The sequence below is a fragment of the Nematolebias whitei genome, chromosome 13, assembly GCF_014905685.2.
Source record: "Nematolebias whitei isolate Nwh7 chromosome 13, NemWhi1, whole genome shotgun sequence".
Lineage (NCBI taxonomy): Eukaryota > Metazoa > Chordata > Actinopteri > Cyprinodontiformes > Rivulidae > Nematolebias > Nematolebias whitei.
Genome location: NC_056510.1, coordinates 24,695,565 through 24,712,580, shown reverse-complemented (window position 1 = coordinate 24,712,580; position 17,016 = coordinate 24,695,565). Strand labels below are relative to the sequence as shown.

Genomic DNA, 17,016 nt, shown 5'->3' with positions numbered 1-17,016 from the left:
TTATGTAAATTTAGTTTTAAGTAAATTAAGTTTCATCTGGATGCTGGAATACCTGATGCATTGTAGCAGTCAACATAAGAAGAGATGCCTGAATTAAGAATATGATGCTTGCTAAGTCAAGTTTAGCCAGATTTATTTTGTGTAGTGAACAGTGATATGGCATAAAGAAAAACACCTATGATCTATGAGAACAGTAAAAATAACAGTTTTTAATTGTGCCACACAGGTCCTGACAGCTGCATCTCACACAGTGATAGCTGGATATGGGTACCAGTGACCCCCATGACCAGAAAAGGAAGAAACAGGTGAAGATAATAGATAGATGGATGGAAGGTCTTCACAGACTCAGTCAGAAAATAGATAGTTATTTAAATTATATTGCATTCACTAGTTAGAAAAAATGATAAATCCAATAGTATTACAGAGGTTTTTTTGAAGGACATTGTCATATATTTGTGAGATGAAAACAAGGGTATCATTTACATATTGCTTGATATCAAAATTACTGAAAGTAATAAAGAAACAGAGTGTCCAATATTGGCCCTCAATGGCTCCAACACACCTGATTCAATGGTTGAATTACCTCTTCATGTTCTGCGAAAGTCTGCTAATCATTCCTTGTTCCAAATCAGGTGTGATGAAACAGAAAAACATCTAAAACATGCAGGATAGGCCCCTCAAGGCATGGATTGGATAGACAATACAGTAATCTGTAAATATGAAATCTCACATTAGGCAATTTATTGTTAAATTCAGATGAATAGTTCATGTACAGTACTTGTTTCACTTTTAAATTTCAGTAAGAATTAGTAAGACATAATACACGTGTGTAAATGAGATGGAGACAGGTGGAACAGTGAGGCTACAAGGAGATGAGGTCACAAAGGTGCAGGACTTTAAGTACTTGGGGTCCACTGTCCAGGAAAATGGGGGGTGTGGTAAAGAGGTGAAAAGGAGAGTCTAGGCAGGATGGAGTGAATGGAGAAAAGTTTCAGGAGTGATTTGTGACTAAAGCATGGCAGCAAAAGTAAAAGTAAAAGTTTACAAGACAGTGATGAGACCAGCTCTGTTGTATGGTCTGGAGACAGAGACATGGACAAAAAGACAGGAGAAAGAACTGGAAGAGGCAGAAATGAAGATGTTGATGTTCTTCTTAAGAGTGACAAGGATGGATAAGATCAAGAATGAGATCATCAAATGTACAGCACATGTTGAACAACAGGGAGATAAAGTTAGGGAGGCCAGACTGAGATGGTTTGGACATGTCCAGAGGAGGGACAGTGGGCATATTGGTAGAAGGATGTTAGAAATGCAGCTGCCAGGAAAAAAAAAAACAAAAAACAAAGAGGAGATATATGGATGCAGTTAGAGAGAACATGGAGTACGCTGATGAAGAGGAGGACATGGAGGTAGTTGGAGTGAGGACAGAGGATGCAGAGGACAGAGAGATGGAGGAGGATGACTCGCTGTAGAAACCCCTGAAGGGGGAAAGCTGCAAGAAGAAGAAGAAGAAGAAGATTTTTTTTAATGATTCACCACCTCACAAAAAAAATTTAAACTTCTTCATTTAAAATTGGATTTGTGCATTATAAATGGTCCACTTCACATGAACATTTTGGTAGTTGTGGACATATCTCTATATAAACAGCAGCAATATGATAAATACTCATCATTACAGTCAGTTATCATGGTTACCTAGGCACATGCTTTAAAATGTGATTAATTTTTTATGAAGAATATTCACTTCAAATATAGTTTTTGTTGCCAATTTGATATTTTATTAATTTAAAAGAGGTGCACATTCTACTAAATAAATTACTTTCCCTTATGTTCTGCATTTGTTTTCTAGTTATTACACCTTTATTCATTCAGTACTCATCCCTCTCGACTTTGACTTGCACTTTTGAATGGTTGTGAGACTGGTAATGGCAGACTACTGTTCAAACTGCATCTCTCTACATGAACATGTGGTGAAGACTATGATTGTTTTACCACACTTGATGTCAGTGTCAACATTTTTAAGCTTTAACTTCCTGTAATTTAGAGCCAAAGCACACCAATGTGGTTGTTGTGTACATATATACATAACTAAAACTCTTGTACAGGAAATGTATATTTAAAAAAAAAAACATGGGTCATCTGGGTTTGCTCTGCTGCTTCTTCCTATGTTTGGTACATAGGTTTTAAAACCTTTATACAGTATGTATTTTCTTGATGTTCTTATATAAGTAATAAGAGCTTTAATAAAAGGAATGCAAAAAAAGATTGTCCCCACATCCAATAGACTTTTACTTTTTTGTTTTTTCCAAATTCAATGACCAAACAAATACTATAATACAAAACTGATATATTTCAATGTGCAGCTATTCTTCGTCAAACTCAGGTTTTAGTACCAAACAAGATGGATTACAAGTAGTTTTTTTTTTTCTTATGAAACAGCAAAAACTTTGACCCATAATGGTTGTTTACACAAAAAGTTGTAGTAGTCATGTTAAAATAAACCACTTTAGTACAAAATGTACAGAAACAAATTAAAGGAGGAAATAAAAAATAGCAGAAATGTTTGGAACATTTTTTTTTCTTCTGTTGCTTCACACATTGCACAAGACCACAACTTTCCTACCTTCAGTTATCATCAGTGTCTTTCAACCAAAGCTTGTTCCATGACACATCAAATAATTGTGAACATCTTATAAGTTGTTGTGACAAACTGTAATCTTTCAGGGCAAATTAACAACAGCATATTTAAGGTCATCCTCCTTTTTATCCATGGCAGGTTGTTTCCTGGCCGATGATGTCCCACGTTGCTGGTGGTTGATGACAGCATATACTGGACTGTTAGATGCTTGACCTTTAGCTGTTGTGTTTGCAATCGGTGGCTGGTTCTCAGTGGGAGGAGAGGAAAGTGATGATGTGGTTGTTTCTGCTAAACTTGAACCATAGATCTCTTTCAAAACAGAGAGGTGGGTTTGCAGGACAGGAGAAGTCGGGGTGCTTGTCTGGGGGATGTTTGGTATCATATGTGTAGAACTTTTCTGTTACAGAAAGCATAGAATACCTGTAAGTTATTAGTTTAACAATGTACTAGACCTGGTTTGGTTCACAAATTACAAAATCTGCTTTAAAGGCGGTACCTAATGACAGAAATCAGGGTTGCCACTGATCAACCCATTGGAAAGCAATAAAAAGTTGAAGCTGTTTTAATTCACATTACCTCGTGCTCTGGGTAGTTAGGGGTCCATGTTCCTGTAAGAAAAAAAAAGAGAAAATTATAAATACATATAATCTATAGTTTTGTCAGATTTATGGGCCGTTCACAAGAGAATGGTTTATGTAAAGATGTAAAAGATTATTTTTTCTGTTTAAGCCTTGGCATCCACATAAAAACAGCAAGCTGGAGGAAACAAAACGTTCCAGAGTAAAAACTATCAAAAATGCTACTCTTGTGTTTTTAAGTATGCAGCCAAGACCTTATGAAAAGATAATGTCATAGCGCCACCTCCTATTTATAAGGGTGTCCTATTCTTCTTCCCAATGTGTGCACATGTGCCACATGGTTCCTGTTTTCAGTGCATTTTTTTTTTTTTTTGCAGTTTAGGGTTGTTTTCACTGTTTGAGTGTGAATAAAGACATAGAACTGCAACAAAAAAAATTAGGACATTTTGTTTTGGAAATATTGTGGACAAAGCCTATAAGAAGTAATACATACAGTATAGAACAGCATTAAAATAAATCAATCAAACCAACGCTCTTACGTTTCCAGCCAAAGAAGTGCAGGAGAGTTAACACAGTCACTGTGGCAACTAGAAGCAGAATGATAGAACATATATAAAAGTACGGCAACCAGGAGTCAGGCTTTTCATCGTCACCATCATCATCATCGCCACTACTACGTGAGGCAGCTGCAAAAATAAATAAATAAATTACATGAGTGTCTAAATAGTGTCCATAAAATAATTTAACCAGATCAAGGTTCTTACCAGCCACGTTGTCATCATTTTTAGCTCCTTGGTTTCGATCTTTGAAACAAAAAAAGAAAGCAGATCAAATAAACATCTACAAGAACATTTACAGTCAACGTGAATGGGTTCAAGCGTTTACCTGAAACTGAGATGTTGATGGAATGACCGACAACTTTATCTTTATTTCCCAATATTTTACATTTGTATAAGCCATCATCAATAATGGAAATGTGCTTAAAACTCAAAAATGAGATCAGCTCATCTTTCCCATAATTTTGACTGATTTCTATATTCTCTGTTTGACGAATTCGTTCACAGATTGTGTTTGAGACCTTGCACCACGTGACATTTAATGACTTTCCACAGTGTTTGCCAGGACAGCTGACTGTCACATGTTGTCCTGGGACCACTCTCTGCGTTGTGCCTCTCTTCACCTCCAACGTGATTTCACACGAAGACGACAAATCTGAAATGATAAAACAGCATTTAGTAATCGGTCATCATCAAGCTGCCAACAAAAATGACCTTCAGATCAAAGTGTTTGCTGTCGTCGTTGTCTGTTTTATTTCTTTTTTTTTTTTTTTTTTTTTTTTTGATGGCCTCCCTTCTCCCCTTACAGCCATCCTCTCCACACCATTATTATGAAATATTTTTTATAGTGACTATCTAGTGTAGGTTTTTTTTTTTTTTTTTTTTTTTTTTTTTTTTTTTTTTTTTTTTTTTTCCAATAGGATAGAAAGAAAGAAAAGACAAAGTAAGACTCCAAAATATAAGAAATATATACAAATAGAGCACACGTCAAAACACCCGGCCACTGTCTGTTCACCTGCAAAGAACATGACAAAACATAGCAACAAAATACATATGTATAAAGAACTTAAAATATTCATGGCTTTGCAGTAAGTTTCCATAAATATATATACCCATACCTACGCCTATATACATACATACATACATACACATGAATATACACTCACATACATATCTATATATCTACATATAAAGCCTAAATAAGCATCCCTGCTTCTATTTGTGTGTGGTTGTGAGCATGCATAAGTGTATAAGGCTTCTCTAATAGAACATTTATTAGTAACTGTGAAGCAGCAGAGACCCGACCCCCAACACCAGAGGCAGATGAAAAAGGGGGGACCAGAGTCCAAGACCCCAGGAGGGACCCCGACCGCGGAGCCCCCAGAGCCACCCACACAGGACGAACCACTCACCCACCCCCCAGAACGGACCACAGGGGAGAACCGGAAGATCCCCACCAGCAACCACATACAGTGACCCCCCGGGGCCAACAGCGACAAACTCATAGGCCCCCGTCGGCACCCGCCGCACCGATGTAGGTCCAGGTCCAGGCACCGAGGCCCGGGCACCGAGGACTCACACCACCCAGGCCAAGGCCTGACAGGGCCAGAGGACCCGAGCCCCACCAGGCAGACACCAGGCCGAGCCGACACACGCCCAAGCGCCCAGCCCCCGATACCAAGGGCCCCAAGCGCGCCGGCAGGCAAGGGCACACCCCACCAGGGGGCCGCGCGATAGGGGCGCGATGCCAAGCACCCCCAGTTGTATCAAAGAGGGGGCAGTCCGAGTCTTGGCCTAACAAATATCCATTCATACACAGACACAATCACACTATCCCAACCTCAATCTCACATTCATTCACTCAAAGACATACAATAACGATACATTTCATTCTTATTCCCGATACACACTCTAAACCCCCCAGGTCCAAGACATGTACCTGCCCTCTACAGGGGGCAGCCCATGCCCAAACCCAGGAGGTAAACCCATTCATTCCTGAGCGGAGAAGAGCCAATACCCCAGAACCGGCCCAGGCCATGCCCCGCCGACAGGACACCCCCCCACCATGAAGAGGACACGCCACCAACCCCCCCCACACACCGTCAACAACCAAGCACGCACCCCCAGCCGACCGCCTGCCAGGCCCCGGCAGCCACCCCGGACAGCGGGCCAACCATGGCACCCAAGAGCCAAGCTCAGGGGGCCCAAACAACCCCAGGGAGAGCACAGCGCCAGCACCGCCCACGGCAACCCCCAGACCCCGAACCCCCACATAGTCCTGGTCAACACCCGACGGCCTGCCCTTCTCCCGGACCCCACCCCCGGAATGGCAGTCAGGGAACTAGGTGGGTAGGAAGAGGAGAAAAAAAATAAATAAATAAATAAAAATAAGACCCCGACACATACACCCCCACCCCTAGATGTGCTGTTGATGTGTGTTGTTGTAGAGTGCCATTAAAAAGGAAAGAAGAAGGAGCAAAGGCTGGCTGTTTTATTTCTTGTGTTCATTTTTTATTTTTATTCCCTTAGTGGGTTATGTTGAGTTTCTTGTGTTTCTCTTGTCATCAGTTCATTCCTCCTGTGTTTTTCCCCTCCTGTAGTCACTCCTCCCGTTCTCACCAGATCCTCATTGTCTCCCCAGATGTTTGTCATTTCTCCCTCATTAGTGTCCTCTTATATTCAGTTTCTGGTCTTTTGTTTCCCCGACATTATGTTTTTTAAGCCGTTTGAGATTCCTGAGTTTTTCCTCATTCCTGTTAGTATTTTGCTGCGACTCCAGTTTTTTTTATTTTTCTGTTATTTGTAATTAAATTAGTTTTACCTCTCAGCATTTTTGTCAGCACTTCAACACTTTTTTTGACTCAATAGCTCTATAACGAGGCGCACACATTTCTCCCCACTCCCTGTTCTCCTCCTGCTTTTTTGCTCTCTGTCTGTGTATCGGAGCAGCTTCTATTTTTTACACATCTTCCGAAATGAAAACTACTGTTTTGGTTCTGACCAACTGGACTTTTAATGTAAATTACAAATTATTTCAACAAAACGACAGGGTCCTGGAGAAACCTTATCTGCTCGAATGAGACTCATGCAGCTGGATATATCTCTGGGGAATGTGACGTGTCTACCTCTGCTATCGATCGAGGACGCCGAAATTGCATATAATTGCATTTATGATAACATGTTTCCTGTTTTTGGAATAGTTTGGATCCTGGTTTATCAACATACAAAGAAGACAGCCGCAGCTAATTTGAACCTCGTCAGGCTGCTGCCTATGTGAAGGTTTGGTCCGTGCTTTGAGGACTCAAAATCAGCTGATTTACGAGCTAAACCGTAAGATGGAAGCGATTTGAATCGCAGACCACCTGTGGCTTTGGGACTCATTAGCATGAAAACGACCTTGAAGAGGCTCGTAAACATGGACCAGCAGAATGCACCCTAATCTGGCCATTTTGGACCTTGGAAGTATCAGTACAGACTCAAGGCTGACAGAAAAATAGTCTGCCTGAATAAATCAACAAAGGTGGTTATCTGAATTGGACTCCCAGATGGCCTCGAACAGGCCGACTTATCAATTTCTCCTGGGAAATGTGTAAACTAAGAAAAAGCTTTGGTTATCGCAACCCACCCTCTGTGAAGGCTTATCAGAACTGTGCCGGCTGACAATCATCTTATCAGCACAATGGACTATCTGTTAGTGCTTCATGGACCGCCTCATTGTAAATATGTATGTACTTTGTACATCATAATATGCATATGTAACGTGTTCATAAATGTGCTTGGCTGGCAGAGTTTTTTGATGTCTTAAATCGTGTCCTGTTAGGACAAGGTGTGAAGAGATCTTTTTTGTAATGCCACAACCCCTCTCCTAATGGCTTTGTCCCTTTTTCCATTATAAAAAAAAGTATTCTGAAAAGGATAAGAAGGCCGCGCTTTATAGCAGCAGCTTCGTGCACTCCATCCATCTTTCGGACGGCTTTTACGTACATATTCTTGTTGTATCTTGGTGCAATGATAATAAAGATTATTCTGATTCTTATTCTGAACTCTTCAATAAGATGACAGAATGTCAGGACGCATGTGAACCCAGCAGGGAAATAACTGTTCTTACTGGGAGGCGTTAATATAAGCCATCACACTATGGTGCCAGCCAAGAACACTTAAAGTTTAATTTTATGTTACATTAGCATTAAAGAGATACATAAATGGTTTAAAAAAAAACTATTGTTTCAGACACTGGTATTCGTTTCCAAAATGGTACAAGAAGGTTTTTTTTTTTTGGCACTTCAATAAATTTAGTAAAAAAAAAACATTATTTTTTATTGGTCTATGTTACACATGACATGACACAGTGACAACAATATATATTGAATTGAAGTCTCAAAGAACACACACCAACAATTAGATCTTTAAATAAATATATGAGGTGAGAATATTTAAATAAATATATGCGGCGAGAAGCAACAAAGTTTTACAACATTAGAAAATGTCAATCCGTACAATAAAATTACAAAGCCTGTCAAAAAATAATTTATCTTATCATAAACATTTTTAAACAAATTTACACAGTTTAAAACTCATGACATCAGGTTTCTCTTAATATTTACAAAAGTAAGAATAAGCACTCGTTCACCACTACGCTGTTAAAATGTCTTCATGTTCTGTTGATAAAAACAAACAAAATATATATGTAAAAGTTTTACCTTCACTTCCTCCACAAATGCAGACAAACGCAGTACAACAAACTATCAGACGGTTTAATTTGTCCATCATGTTCAACAGTTTTACCACTGCTAAATATTCAAATAAAGTCATGCAGGGTCTCACTTTATCTGAGAAGTTCACCACTTCCTGACCTCCCACATGCATTCGCCGACCACATTGTCAACGTGTGTATATTTCAATGATGTGGAAAGTTCCCGGTGTGCACATACAGAAACACATACAGGGTTATCATTGTCACTCTAAAGCCTATAATGTTGCTGTGTAGGCAGAAGTAAACAATCATTTACATTTTCAGCACAGGCAGCTTGGTGGAGAAGTGGTTAGCAATGGTTGCATCACAGCAAGAAGGTTGCAGGTTCACCTCGTTGCCTTTTTATTTGGAGTTTGCATGTTCTTCTTGTGGATGTGTGAGTTTCATACATTAAGTAATACATTACTTTTTTTTTTTGGTCTGATGACCTCCAGATAGGCAGCACGGTGGCGCAACAGGTAGAGCTGCTGTCTCTCAGCAAGACGGTTGCCGGTTCAAATCCCGGTCTGAAGGCCTATCTGGGTGGAGTTTGCATGTTCTCTCCGTGCATGTGTGGGTTTTCTCCAGGTGCTCCGGTTTCCTCCCACAGACCAAAAAACATGCATGTTAGTCTGATTGGTAACTCTAAATTGTCCCTAGGTGAGAGGGAGAGTGAATGGTTGTTTGTCTCGTTTGTCTCTATGTGTCCCTGTGATGGACTGGAGACCTGTCCAGGGTGTACCCCGCCTCTCGCACAGTGATGGCTGGACATGGGCACCGTCGACCCCCGTGACCCAAAATGGAAGAAGCAGGTAAAAGATAATGGATGGATGGATGGATGGATGGATGGATGGATGGAAAAGGGGAACAGAAACCTCTAAACAAAGTGGGTATCTGAGATTTATGTGTAGACTGAAAAAAGATGCTAATAAAATAAAATTTAAAAAGTACAACTGTCCAGCTGGACTGCCACAAAGTTAAAAAATTAAGATTTTCACTTATATTGAAAAAAAAAAGTTTGATCATTTGCAAAAAAATAAGTTTGAAGAAATATGATAAAATAGTATTTATCGGTAAAAACAATTATGTTAAACTGAAGAAATAGTCAGTGACAAATCTTTTAGTTTTTCACAAACAACATTTTCTCAAAGAATTTTCCAAAAATTTAATGTATTCTATGATTGTTCAGACTTAAAAAAACTTCATGAATATTTCTGTGATAAACTGAAAACAACAAATAAATATTAGCCAGAAGTCAATAATAATAATAATAATAATAATAATAATAATAACTAGAGATATTGCATTTCCTCTGAAAATGCAGTGTGAATGCTTGGTGCTGAAGAACTTGCTGAAAAATTGCTGGAAATTATTATTTTAATAAAATAAAAAAATAAAAAACAGCTAAAATGTGACTGAAATGGAAGAATAAGCCTAAATCCAGAAAAGAAAGAAGAAAGAACGCATATTTGCTGAATTAGGCTGAAAGAAGTTGAAATTGGTCCAAAAAATGTAAAAATGGCTGAAAAGCTAAAACTAGCATAAAAATAGCTTTACAGTAGTTGAAATAGCAGAAAAACATGAAACTATCAGAAACAAGATGAAAGGAGCCTAACAAGATGAATTTAGCAGAAAAAGTTAGAAGAAGAATGAATGTTGTAGTTAGCAGAAAGAAGCTGAAAAGAGCTCAAAATGAATATAATAATAAATATAAACAGGAAAACTCACACAGTAATAACAACAGTTGTCCAAAACCTAACATAATGATAAAAATGTTGCCCAGGTCAAATGTTAGAACTGTCCAGAGTAGATAACTGTGGTGCACAAAGAGTTTTCATCATCTTGTGTCTGTAGTCCTGCAGAACTTCGGGACTGTCTGTGGGTGATTAGCGTGTACGATGCTCGGCTTGACACAGGACCACCTTCTCCCGTTGTGTTAACTGGGAAGACAAGGGTAACGAAAAGCTCCACTGGTTACTTGATGGGCTCTGGGTCATTTGAAATCCAGAATGTGAAGACAAGTTTTACTTTTAGTTCCATGAAAGATCGGGGGATCTATGATTGTGAGTATGACGACCACAGAAGCAATGCTCACAGAAATGGAGACATGCAGCAGCCAGGGATAAGACATATAACCACCATCGCTCAAAGACTCTGACAAAGAAAAACATGATTAACATTTCAAACTAGCATTCAGAAAATAAAAATAAGTTTTCTTACCTGTAACATTCTTACATATACTAATCACAGTGTTCTGTTCCTCTTTGTTCATGCCTATGGGAAAAAACAAACACCAGAAAAAGTTAACACATTCATCAAAATACTTTTTGTTGTCGTTCTTAAAGAAAAAGTGCACACCTGAAACTGAGATCTTGATGTCATGACTGTCAAGTTGAGATCTGTGTCTATTTAAACTACATCTGTACTGACCGCCATCAGTAATGGAAACTTGTTTGAAACTCAAATATGAGATCAGCTCATTGTTCACATATTTCTGTTTTATTTCTACATTCTGTGACATAGAAATGACTTCACAGTGGCTTTCTTCAAGAAGTCTACACCAGAAGACGTTCAGAGTCTCTCCACAGTGTCTGACAGGACAGCTGACCGTCAGATTTTGTCCTTGGGCAACTCTCAAGGTCATTCCTCTCACCACCGCCAGCGTAACGTCACATGAAAAAGATAAATCTGAAATCATATCATATTGATCTTATTTTAATACATTTGTTCAAGTTTTGTGATTCTATTGTTTATAGCAAGTGACAGTTTTTTATGAATAAGCTAATCTATTTTAATTATTGTTTTCTACATCTTTGGTAAACATTAATTTATATTTATAGGATTTTACTTTATATATAAAGCCCAAGCAGCCAGGGTTTTAAAGGGTTATTATCAACCCACTTTTATGGTGAACGTTGTTCCTGTATTTTCCTATGTCTCTGCTTGTTTATAATAATTTTTCTGTTTGTTAGCAAAATGTCTTGTGAACTCACAAATTAATTTCAAAGAAATGTTCAGAAAGTAATCATTGCATGAACACCTACAGCTGATTAGCTTTGAAATCAGCCCAATTCAAGATGGCTGCCACAGCTAATTCACCTTAGTGAATGCAAAAATTATTATAAGTAAGTTCATTTTCTCTGATTTTGAAAAAAACTTAACAACTTGCATACATTTATTGTGATGATTTTAGACAGAATATGTTCATCAGCCTACACGTCTGGAGTCAAAAATGTGAAAAATTGTTTTGTTTATTAAGACATAGATCCACCTAAAATTAGGAGTAGCTGAGTGCGATCGTGAGTGAGAGTAGATGCTAAGGATTACTGTGCTGCACTTTACTTAGACCTGTCAAACTACTGTAAATCATGACATCTTATGCCATAAGCTCTCATATATACATACATATATATATATATATATATATATATATATATATATATATATATATATTCCTCACTCAATCTGAAATGAAGCACATGCTTTCTCTTCCCTTTGTTTGTTCTCCTCCTGCTTTTTTTGCTCTCTGTCTGTGCATCGGAGCTCCTATTTTTACACATCTTCCGAAATGAAAACTACTGTTTTGGATCTGACCAACTGGATTTTTGACTCAAATGACAAAATCTTTTCAACAAAGCGACAGGGTCCTGGAGAACCCTCATCTGCTCAGATGACACGTGCAGCTGGATATGTCTCTGGGAAATGTGATGTGTCTACCTCTGCTATCGATCGAGGACGCCAAAATTGCATATAATTGGATTTATGATAACATGTTTCTTGTTTTTGGAATTGGAATTGGAATTGGTTCCTGATTTATCAACATACAAAGAAGACAGCCGCAGCTAATTTGGCCTTCGTCAGGCTGCTGCCTATGTGAAGGTTTGGATTGTGCTTTGAGGACTCAAAATCAGCTGATTTACGAGCTAAACCGTAAGATGGAAGTGATTTGAATCGCAACCCACCTGCAGCTTTGGGTCTCGTCAGCATGAAATGACCTTGAAGAGGCTCGTAAGCATGGACCAGCAGAATGCACCCTAATCTGGCCATTTCGGATCTTGGACGTATCAGTACAGACTCAAGGCTGACAAGAAAAAATAGTCTGACTGAATAAATTAACAATTGTGGCTTATCTGAATCTGACTCCCTGGTTGACCTCGAAACAGGCTGACTTATCAATTTCTCCTGGGAAATATGTAACCTAAGGAAAAGCTTTGTCTATCTGGTTGTAACTACCGTTCCATCACTGCACCTTGTACTCCTTGGTAAGTTGGTCATTTTTATCTACACGTAGAATCTCACATTGGTTCATTTTCATCTATAAATCCCTCCTTGCTCTGCTGCCTTCTTATATCTCCTCCCACATGTCCCGTCGTCAGTGCAGTTACAACATGCACTCTCAGGACATCATTACCTGCAAAGTTCCCTCAGTGCGGACTGAACTTGGCAAAATGTAGGGTTTTGATATTTTCCTTCCTCCAGGTTCCTGAAGGCAGGGGCAGCGCTGATGAGCAGCTGCAACTGAGGCCAGTTTCCTTAATTGATGCCAGGAGTACTTAAGGCTCCAGTGGAGCTCCAGTCAGTGCTGGAGCATTGTTTGACCTGCCGGTACATATGCTTCCAGCCCTGTACTGTGCTTAAAGATTTAGTAAGACTTACCTTGTTTTGTGTCCACGATTTCAGAGTCTGGATGTACCGGATCCTGTCCTGTAATTCGAAGTATTGGAGAAGATCCTGTGGAGATACTTACCTGTGCTTCCTGGTGCTCAGCTGCCTGAACTTGCCTTCCACCACTTGCCCTTGCAGTCTGCCTTCTCATCATCCAGGAAGGAGCAAAACCCACAGCCATACAAACTACCTGAACTGTAAGCCTGTCAAAAAATCCAAACATTCAGTTGTTGGACCAAATCCTCGTCCAATAATTAATCCTCCTCCTCTGTCTTCACAGACCCTGAACCTGCTTGTAAATAGTTTATTTTTCACTGTAAATAAACATTTTCAATTACAGTTGAGCCTGGTTCTGTTTTACTCTCAGTCTGTTCACCTGGGTAATTCCACTTTATAACAGAATGCTCCAGCCAGAAATCACCCAGAACATGACTGAGAGAGAACAGTCCCAACTCTCCCTGTCCTCTCAGGCAAAACGCATCGACAACCATGATGCGACCCTGCAACAGATCCTGGAACTACAGAAGAGTAATCAATCCAACCTCCAGGAGATGGAGGTATGGTTTTTGCTTTCACTCAAAAAGTTTCTACACTGTTACCTACGTCTCGAAGTGCTCCACCAGAGAACCCCAATCCTCAAGTCGCAACCAGAGTCATCGACACCCCGCCCAGTGAGATAATTTTCAGACCGTCTGGTTATTTTTCTGGTGATCCCTATCACTGCGGTGGTTTTCTGCTGCAGTGTCGCTTGGCTTTTAATCGAGCTCCTAAGACTTATGCTTCAGACGCTTCCAAAATAACATACATTATAAATCAATTAAAGGGGGATGCGCTTCGATGGGCCAACGCCCACCTGTCAACTCGATCTGTTGAGACTCTAACTTTTGCTTGTTTTCTAAAAGATTTTGAACTTGTGTTTGATCATCCGCACCAGCAGGAGGAAGCAGTGAAGCGCCTCCTGACATTACGGCAAGGTAGAAGGTCCGTCGCCTAACACGCTCTCGAGTTCCGGATTACTGCAGCCCAAACAAAATGGGATGAGTTGGCTTTAAGAGGTACCTTTCTTCATTCATTGTCCGATTACATTAAAGATCAGATTGCCGCTCGAGACGAACCCAATAGTTTGGAAGATTCAATAAAATTGGCCACCCGTCTGGATAACCGCCGTTTAGAACGAAATAGTGAAAAGAACTACAATTCCCAGAGAACCCCTGTTTCCGGGTTACGTCTCACACCGCAAAACTACGACTGCTACACTGCTGGCTCAACTCCTGTTTCTGAGGCTCGTTCTACTCAGAGGAGGTCCGTTCATTCTTCAAACAAAGTTGAGGTGGAACCTATGGAGATTGGACGAGCTCACCTAACACCGGAGGAGAAACAGGAACGTAGGAAAGCGCGAGCCTGCATGTACTGTGGTAAGATTGGACATTTTGTCGCTCATTGCCCGCTCCGGGGAAACGAATTCTCTCACCATTAAGGCAGGAGATCTTGGTGGGAAATTCTTCTCTTTCTCCTGCACCTCGTTTAACACTCCCAGTGACCATTTTGTCTAAACAATGTCAACTTCCGATTGCAGCACTCATCGATTCCGGAGCGGAGCAAAACCTCATCAGCAGGGACCTGGTAATCCAGCTATGTTTACCTACCCAGAACCTAACGACCCCGATGAAAGTTAATGGAATTACGGGACAGTCTCACCCAGGTCCACAACCTCACTCAGGATATTCATTTTATCACCTCAGGAAATCACTACGAGTGGGGTAGGTTCTTCATTTTTGACTCTCCTTATTCACAACTTATTTTGGATTACCCTTGGTTAAAGACTCACAACCCCGTGATTAACTGGGAGACAAAAATAATTGAAAGATGGAGCTCTTTCTGTTTAAATAATTGCTTACGGTCAGCCATTTCCTCCTCATGTAAAAAGAAAGAGGAGATACCAGAAGAATCTGATTTGTCCAATGTTCCTTCCGCATACCTTGACTTAAAAGTAGTATTTAGTAAATCTCAGGCACTATCTTTGCCTCCTCACAGACCGTATGACTGTGCCATTGATCTGCTGCCGGGAGCTCCCCTCCCCTGTAGCAGATTGTTTAACCTTTCAGGCCCAGAGAAAGAGACTATGAAAAATTATATAGAAGAGTCATTAAATTCCGGTATTATTCGCCCATCTACTTCCCCTGTAGGAGCAGGATTTTTCTTTGTTTCTAAGAAGGATAAGACGTTAAGGCCCTGCATTGATTATAGAGGGCTTAACCAAATTACTGTTAAGAACAAGTACCCCCTGCCTCTGATCGACTCTATCTATGAGCAACTTCATTCAGCCACTATTTTCACAAAACTGGACCTTCGTAACGCCTATCATCTCGTGAGAATTAAAGAAGGAGACGAGTGGAAGACAGCCTTCAAGACCCCTTTAGGACATTTTGAATACCTGGTCATGCCATTTGGCCTCACCAACGCCCCACCAGTTTTTCAAGCTTTAGTTAATGATGTTCTCCGTTATTTTCTGAACCAGTTTGTCTTTGTGTATTTGGACGACATTCTCATTTACTCCACTGACCCGGTACAACACACCCATCATGTCAGTTCAGTTTTACAAAGACTTTTCGAAAATCAACTCTATGTGAAGGCTGAAAAGTGTGAGTTCCACGTCTCCACGGTCTCATTTCTTGGCTTTATTTTTGAAGGAGGACAATATCGCATGGACCCCAACAAGGTTAAGGCAGTGGTGGATTGGCCCGTCCCGGAAAACCGTAAGCAGCTGCAACGATTCCTGGGATTTGCCAGTTTCTACAGGAGGTTCATTAAGGGGTACAGTCAGGTGGCAGCCCCTCTCACTCAGCTCACCTCTACACTACGGACCTTCAGGTGGACTCCCGAAGCAGATTCAGCCTTCAACAAACTCAAGGATCTGTTCTCCTCTGTTCCTATTCTCTGCCACCCTGACCCCAAGAGACAGTTTATTTTGGAGGTGGATGCTTCCGATACAGGGGTGGGAGCTGTCCTGTCTCAGAGATGTAGAGAGGATAATAAAATACATCCCTGTGCTTTTTTTTCTAAACGTTTGTCTACGGCTGAACAGAACTATGATGTGGGAAATAGAGAACTCCTGGCCGTCAAGATGGCTCTAGAAGAATGGCGACATTGGTTAGAGGGCACCGATGTTCCATTTCTCATATGGACGGATCACAAAAACTTGATTTACATTCAACATGCTAAACGTCTGAATCCTAGACAAGCAAGATGGTCCCTATTTTTCAATCGCTTTAACTTCTCTCTCACTTACAGACCCGGCTCAAAAAATGTCAAACCAGATGCTTTGTCCTGCCAATTCTCAGCATCAGATGACGGTGAGAGGGAGGTCAGCATCATCCCTTCGTCCTGTGTGGTCGGTGCACTCTCATGGCCTATCACTGAGGAGGTCTTGGAGGCTCAAAAGGCAGAACCGGATCCCAAGGACAGGATGTTCGTACCCTCAGCGGTGAAGGCCCGCGTTCTCGATTGGGTCCACACCAACAAATTGTCTTGCCATCCTGGAACCAACCGCATGATGGCTCTAATAAAGAGACACTTTTGGTGGCCCACTATGAATCAAGATGTTAAAGAATTTGTCTCCGCCTGTCAGACCTGCAGCAGAAACAAAAGTGGACATAAACCACCCGCAGGCTTGCTTCAGCCCCTCCCTACTCCTGGTCGGCCGTGGTCTCATATTTCTTTGGACTTTGTCACCGAGTTACCTCCATCAGCAGGCCACACTGTCATCCTTACTATTATCGACAGGTTCTCTAAGGCGGTTCATCTCGTTCCCCTGACCAAGCTACCCTCCGCCTTAGAGACAGCCCA

The 17,016-nt window shown here is 40.6% G+C and overlaps 1 protein-coding gene across 1 annotated transcript; it reads right to left on the bottom strand.

Moving 5' to 3' along the window:
* Positions 1 to 2,720: 2,720 nt before the first annotated feature.
* On the bottom strand, positions 2,721 to 12,552 carry si:ch211-214p13.8 (B- and T-lymphocyte attenuator). Its single transcript, XM_037686180.1, has 7 exons — positions 12,468 to 12,552; positions 10,726 to 10,779; positions 4,102 to 4,428; positions 3,981 to 4,019; positions 3,756 to 3,902; positions 3,215 to 3,246; positions 2,721 to 3,035 (listed from the first exon to the last, which is right to left on the bottom strand). The coding sequence occupies exons 1-7, from the start codon at positions 12,550 to 12,552 to the stop codon at positions 2,721 to 2,723; spliced, it is 999 nt and encodes a 332-aa protein (XP_037542108.1).
* Between the last annotated feature and the right edge of the window lie 4,464 nt (positions 12,553 to 17,016).